General features: G+C 40.6%; 1 protein-coding gene across 1 annotated transcript; it reads left to right on the top strand.

Annotated features, from left to right (window-relative positions):
* Positions 5111-6739, top strand: LOC8072068 (two-component response regulator ORR29). The gene is made up of 3 exons (XM_002447717.2): positions 5111-5235; positions 5396-5551; positions 6330-6739. Exons 1-3 carry the CDS (start codon positions 5139-5141, stop codon positions 6584-6586), a joined length of 510 nt encoding a protein of 169 aa, XP_002447762.2. The 5' UTR covers positions 5111-5138; the 3' UTR covers positions 6587-6739.

Raw genomic sequence — 7318 nt, 5'->3', positions numbered from 1 at the left:
TTTCTATTGCGCCGGAGGGAAATTTGGTGAAGTCGCGGGAGTGTTTCTCGGTGAGAAAACACTCACCGGACGCTGGCTTAGAGGCACCGGACGCTGTGTCTGAGCGTCCGGAGTGCAGACAGTGCCTAGCGTCCGGTGAGGTCGCGAGTTTGACAAACTCTCTGCGCACGAGTCCGATGAGCACCGGACCGTCCGGTGCCCATCGTCCGGTGGTGCTGTGCAGGCGCGCGTGCGAAGTAGCCGTTGGCGGCAACGGTCGACTTCAAACGGCTAGTGACACGTGGCGGTCAGGTGAGCACCGGACGCTGGGTGTTGAGCGTCCGGTGGCTCCCTGTGAGCGTCCGGTGCCCCCGAGTTTTGCCCAGTGAAAGAGCCAACAGCTCTATTTGTTTGAGGGGCTATTTATACGTGTTTGGCTGGCTTGGGGCTCAGGCTCTTGGCATTCTAACATACTTGACATCCTTGTGAGCCTAAGCAAACTCCTCCCACTCATCTCCTTCATAGATTAAACATCTTTGTGAGATTGGGAGTGATTCCAAGTGCATTTGCTTGAGTGATTGCATCTAGTGGCACTTGGGGATCGATTTGGCTGCGGTTTTCTTGTTACTCTTGGTGGTTGCTGCCACCTAGATGGCTTGGAGCAGCGGAGGAGGATTGGCACGAGTTGGTGATTGTTCGTGGCCATCTCCCGGTGATTGTGAGAGGTTTGTGCCTACCTCGACGGAGAGCCAAAGGCAACATTAGTGGATTGCTCGTGTCATTGAGCTACCTCACTTGTGGGTAGGTTCTTGTGGTGTCCTAGTGAGGACGAGGTTCGTGCTACACCTCTTAGCCACCGAACCACCAAGTGTTGGTCGACACAACGGGGACGTAGCGTGCCGGCAAGCACGTGAACCTCGGGAGAAAAATCGGTGTCTCAATTGTGTTTGATTGGCATTCTCCCGATGCTTGGTTGTTTATATTGGTGATTGGTTCATCCCCTACTCGGTGGTATAATTATCTCATCCACTCTTTTACATTCCCGCAAACTAGAGTAGCTTACTTACTTGTATAGAAACTTTAGGTAGCTTTCTAGTGTAAGTAGTGACATAGCTCTTGTGTGCCTAGTGATTATATTAACTAGAATTGTTGGATAGGTGGCTTGCAAACACCCCATTAGAGCTAGAGCAAAAAGCTTCGCTTTGTTATTTACTAACCTCTTGCTCTAGTGAGTTTGTAGAATTTGTAAATAGGCTATTCACCCCCCTCTAGCCATATTAGGACCTTTCACCTAGATGGTTGGTGATTTGTTGATTGGTGAGGGAATTTGATGATTGTATCTGCCCTCAATTAAGGATATATTTGTGAGGTTCTTGACCTTTTCCCATGGTAGATCACAAAAGTTGCTCTAGTGAATTGCTCGTGTCATTGAGCTACCTTACTTGTGGGTAGGTTCTTGTGGTTTCCAACGTGTGGACGAGGTTTGTGAAACACCTGGTGATTTGTGCAACACCTGGCCATTGAGCTGCTAAACCATCAAGTGTTGGTCGACACAACGAGGACTAGTGTACCGGCAAGCACGTGAACCTTTGGAGAAAAATTGCGTGTTTCATATCCATTGGTATTCTCCTAGTGATTTTATTAGCATTTGTATTATGATTGGTTCATCCTCTACATGGCGGTATAATTATCCCCTCCTCTTTACTTTCTTGTAAACTTGTTGTAACTAGTAGTTTTTAGTTTTCTTGCTAGTTATAATTAGTTGTAACTAGTTATAGAGAGTAGTGACATAGCCTTTGTTTGTGCCTAGTGACAATAGCAACTATAATTTTTGGGTATAGGTGGCTTGCAATCCTTTTAGAGCTAGAACAAAATTGTTTTTCGCCTTTTAGGTTACTAACCACTTGTTCTAGTGTTTTGTAGAGAATTTTTATAGGCTATCCACCCCGTCTAGCCTTTTAGGACCTTTCACCTTCTCTCTCTCTCTCTCCCTCACTCACCCTCATCTCTCTCTCTCCCTTAGCCTTGACACAACCGGTGGCGGCGCGCCGGGTGGCCTCTACCAGTGGCGGCGACACACAAGGCGGCCACCACCCACCCTGGCGGTGCTTGGGGCAGCTGCCACAAGTGGATCTAGTGGCTTGCAGGAGACAATGGTGAGATCTAGGAGCACACATCTCTTCTAGGTAACAACAGTCCTCTCTCTTTCTCCATCTCTCCTAGCTCCTCTCTCTCTCACTCTCTCTCTTTCTCCCAGGGTGAACAAAAGTTCAGCTAGCTACACCATGGCGGTAGATCCTCCCTTGGGCCACACCTAGATCCCATGAGGAGGATGCTAACTGCACCTAGATCTGGCATGGAGGAGCTAGCACGCCTAGATGTGGCAGGGAAGAGATCGGCTGCGCCTAGATCCGATGCATGTATGGCCAACGGGCTCAATTGGGTTCAGTGCAGGCTCAATTGGGCTTGCTAGTTTTTTTAAAAAAATTTGATTAATGGAGGTGGGCAACTTAATATGAACTCCTCTATTAATCGATTAACTTAGGCAAGTAAAGCAACCACCTCCAAAAAGGCTAGATTAACGATGACTTTTGATTGGAGACGATTGCAATGGCCGCCTCTATTAATCCAAAATGCCTGCCTCCATTAAGTTTCTATGTATTAGTGAAATAGAATACTCAACAACCCCTCGTAAATCGAGCACATGAGATAAAGAGATGTACTCCAAATTGGATGTAGGGCACCACATACCTAAACTAGTATAAATAGGTGTCCTGTGTACTACCCTTGTGATTCCATATGTGATACATTGATCTCCATTGCTAGGGTCAAAAACTTTGACAAGCCTCCACCCTTGTTATTATTACCCTTAAAGTATTGATTGTTTTTATAATTTTAGAACATAACACATGCTTAGCTTGCTTAGATATGGTAGAAGATGAATTGGTGATGTGTTTCTCACTATTCACATGATAGGAATTGCTTGTCCACTAATTAACATCAAATTTAGCATTGATCTAAAATTTGATCTATATGATGAAGAATTTGACTCAAGGACCGATGAGGGGTTGGGTCATTGTAAGACGAGAGAGGTCTTAAATGATTTAGCTCATTAGAACGGTTAAGGATCATATCTCTATCATAGTGAGTCTAAGAAACCCCCTGCATAGACCACATGTCATATTATGAGCATGGTAAGACAAGTACCTTGTGGTGACTGGATAACCATTTGTATTCGACTTGGGTTGTAGCGTGGAGTAGCTAGAATAAGCTAGTACCTCGACCCATTGCTATAACATTTATGAGTTATTTATCCAAACTTGTGAAAGGTTGAAACCATGAGGCAACCCTTATCCAGACTTGGTTGTTGTTACTCCTAGCTTCAGATTAGTTTGTGGTGACGAAGGACTCAGGGGACATAGAGCTTCATTTTATGTTTAATTCCCATATATTCTATATCTTGCTATGATTATATGTATTTGATAGATGACATGTACTTTATGGACAAAATGCTATTTATGCAACCCTAGCTTTATTCTTTGGTAATGCCAAATGCATACTCCTTTGTTTGTATATGTTAGATAACTGCTATGGAGTACAATCCTATACTCATGGTGTTGTTGTTAAGTCATTTTGCAGGCACAACCTTGGTGGCCATGTCATCCCGCCAATGCTGACAAAGTGGGTAAATGGTTGGAGCCCATCCAAGCAAGGGAGGTGACGCCCATGAGCAAGGTGGCTATCGTAGGGCTCTCAACATAGGCATAACAAGGTAGGATAGCCATCGAGTTCTCATCACATATAAGTTAGACATATGTGTTCCACTAATGTTGTACCTTAAGTTACTAATTTGACAAGATTTGTAACATATCTTTCTGCTAATTTATGTAATCTTTTGTTGATATGTGATATTTGTTTGTGATGGCTATATTGGCATGATACACAATGAGGATCTTGTGCCTTGATGTATTGGAGATATGGGTGGCATCTCTAGGGATCGTCGAGGTTGATTTGTTTAAATTAGGTTAGTCAAGAGGATGACACTCGATTGAGGTAAATCAATATGATGGGTATCTACAATGTACCTTTGTTGCACTAATTTCTATGGCCATATCACCTAGCTAGGTTTAATTTTTCTTGCAATAAAAGCCAATTTAAACTTATTAATGCAACTAGACACCACTATTGGCTATACGACATGGGCCAAGCTGGATCCTTTAGGAGCAATGCAACATTTTCTTTGTGTATGTTAGAGATATGCATATGCTCACATTAGTTAGGTGCATATATGAGAGGAGCACACACCAATTATGCATAGTATATGTCATACATCGGGGTACATATATTTTTTGGGATACTTTTGGTCATTCTAGAAGTATGCATTAAGAACCATTTGATATTTGTTTATTTTATGATCTTTTTTCTAACACAATGTTTAGGACCACACGTACGTACTTTACATATCTTTGCAATACATCAAAGTTTGTTGATAATATTATTCAAGAAATATGTGAGTATGAAGACATTAAGGTTGGAAAATTTGAATGCTTACAACATTAAGCTTAGAAAACTTCAAGACATGTAACTAGTGTATTGAATGCTAAGTAACTATAACGATGATTATCAAATTTTATCAATATGTGTTATCATCATGGAGAAGAATTGTCAGAGCTTTTAGTTCATAAGTCCTCTGAATCTTTACCGAATGATTATGAAGTTTTATGTAAATTCATATATGTGGTAATCCTAATGAATAGTCCACTCAAGAGGTAATAAGTTTGGTCACTGTATATGTGATGACTTTGTTGCATACAAATCAGCACATACACGTTGGATCTAAAATATGTAGAGATAAAGGGCAGAAAGCATTATGTCAAGGTTTAAAGCAGTAGAGATAGAGAATTAGAGATGGAGAGCGGCGGAGATAGATAATTAGAGATGGAAAGCGGCGGAGATAGAGAATTAGAGATGGAGAGCGGCGGAGATAGAGAATTAGAGATAGAGCGGCGGAGATAGAGAATTAGAGATGGAGAGCGGCGGAGATAGATAGAGAGCGAACACCACAAATATGTTTCCTCTATAAATAGCAAATGATGCCTCAAGTTCTTGAAACACAAAAGAAGCACCAAAAGCATAGGAACCTCAACCTTCTAAATCTCATGGACCCTGTAAATGGATTTCGTGTGATGATAATTGATCATGATGAAGATAATGCGAACCATACGAGGGACATGCTCCATCAACTCAACTTTCATGGTTAGTTCCAAAATTTATTATTGAACTCCACTAAAGAATTGTCAAAATGATTCTCAAAGAATTGTTGAAATATATGACTATGATTATTTTTCGTATTTATTATCTATTTTGTTAGTTTATTTTGTTACAAATGATCACTGACTTTTGTCTGCCTGTTCAGTTGAAGTTTTTACAAATCCAAGAGAGGCACTAGATTTTCTTAATGATCATGCACAAGATATTGATTTCCTATTAGTAGCAGTGGAGATGGAAGAAATACCAGGTTTTGAATTCCTTGAGAGGGCCACAGAGATGTATGAAAACATCCAAGTGATTAGTAAGTGTTTACATTCTTACTAAATAGATTCCAATTCATATGTTCCCATGCATCCCTCTCTAGATTCCATAATTACTCTCTTCTTTAGAACTGTTAAGCTAGTGTAGTGTATTTTACCTTTCATATGGTGATGTCAACTAAGACAATGGTGATGTCAACTAAGGCAACAATAGATTTTGTGATGAGATGTGTAAAACTTGGTTTACGGTTTTTGGTGAACAAACCTTTTGAATCCGTTACCATTCATAACTTATGGCAATTTCTTGACCTTGGGGATCAAAAGACAGAGATTATTAGTAATTTCTTTCAAGGTTAGAACTTTTCACAATTGCTAATTAACTTATGTTTTTTAGAATTGATTGAGTTTCTAGCACTTTAACTTTAGCTTGGATTAAATGAGATACAATATTTAAGAGAAGGATCCATGTCACCATAGTTCATAAAACTACAAATGAACACTAAACAATTCACATAAATATCCCACCAAACCCATAGTCATAGTTGGTAGAAATGGAAGACCATGCTCACTAGCCAAATAACTAAGTGCCACATCGCTCTGTTTATCTATGCTTGCATTTCAAAAGTGTTCTATTTGTTCACCAATTCTCACATTTCCTAAACTTCGTTTATTTTCTTACTTTCCTTAGATAGAGTATATGGTGGTTTTTCACAATAACCTATTATTATCGACATGTAATGTATTTATAGTATTCAAAGTTATTTCAAAGTAATAGAATGAGTGACCTTCTATTTTGTCCATTGTGTCCCATATATACAGGCCCTAGAGCTAACACACATGACGAACAAAGCAATGCCAGAAACTCTTCTACTGAAAAAGAGTACATTGATAATGATATTTCTGAAGTCCAAAGCTCCACTGGAAGCAACTCAATAGACATGGGCCTTGTTGACTATCCAGACTCTGAAGATGGTGAAACCGTGGATAAAGATCCTAAGGGAGACCAAGACACTGAAGTTGGCACATCTCCTAAGGGAGACCAAGACTCTGAAGTTGGCACATCTCCCAGCAACTGAAGCTACACCTAGATTTGCACTATGGAAGAGCATCAATTTGTATGTAGTAGGATCAATCATTACTATGATCCAATATAAGACTAAATAATCAATACCAACCAAAGATATGCTAAGGGCAATACTTGTATCTTTATGTGAAACAAGATACCATGTTGGCGTTTCATACATAATGCAATGTCCCTTTTATAGTAGTAAGTTCCTTCTGCTTTCACACCATCTGTAACACTCTGCGTCCAAAATCTGCTTGTTGGTCCAAATGTAGCACCTCCAGGTTAACTTTTTTACAGGAAGTGAGGACAAAAGTGTAAGAGGAGTGCTACGCATATGCAGGCCATATAAGTAGTTTTGGACATGGGGTGTTACACCATCATTGGTTTGTTTTAATTAATTATGACACACTAGTAGAAATATGGACATCTATGCTATTTTCTCATGGTGGATTTAGTGAACCAATTTAGAGAGACTTCTTCACACAATCACCACCCTAGTGACTCAATCCCTCTAAATTAAGTTAGGTACCTATCAATGTCGTCTTTGGTGAGACATTACCACACCCATGGTAACCTCCTCCCTGTCCTATCTACCACTGTTATGATCACCTCATTCTTGATCTTGACCCAACCCGCCAACCATCCTCTCGCGCCTGGCCGGTGACATCACCTCCATCTTGCCTCCCTTAACTATGTTCTCCATAATTGTCATCTTCTCTCTAATCCAACTTGACTACAATGA

Source organism: Sorghum bicolor, chromosome 6 (genome assembly GCF_000003195.3).
Source record: "Sorghum bicolor cultivar BTx623 chromosome 6, Sorghum_bicolor_NCBIv3, whole genome shotgun sequence".
Lineage (NCBI taxonomy): Eukaryota > Viridiplantae > Streptophyta > Magnoliopsida > Poales > Poaceae > Sorghum > Sorghum bicolor.
The sequence above is the reverse complement of the archived record's forward strand: the minus strand, read 5'-3'. Positions and strand labels throughout refer to the sequence as shown.

What these genes read in the sequence shown, in the direction of transcription:
- LOC8072068 (XM_002447717.2), top strand. Translation starts at nt 5,139, where the DNA reads ATGGACCCTGTAAATGGATTTCGTGTGATGATAATTGATCATGATGAA. An exon ending in CCATCAACTCAACTTTCATG is followed by an intron (nt 5,236 to 5,395) that starts GTTAGTTCCAAA and finishes CTGCCTGTTCAG; the next exon opens with TTGAAGTTTTTACAAATCCA. An exon ending in TGAAAACATCCAAGTGATTA is followed by an intron (nt 5,552 to 6,329) that starts GTAAGTGTTTAC and finishes CCATATATACAG; the next exon opens with GCCCTAGAGCTAACACACAT.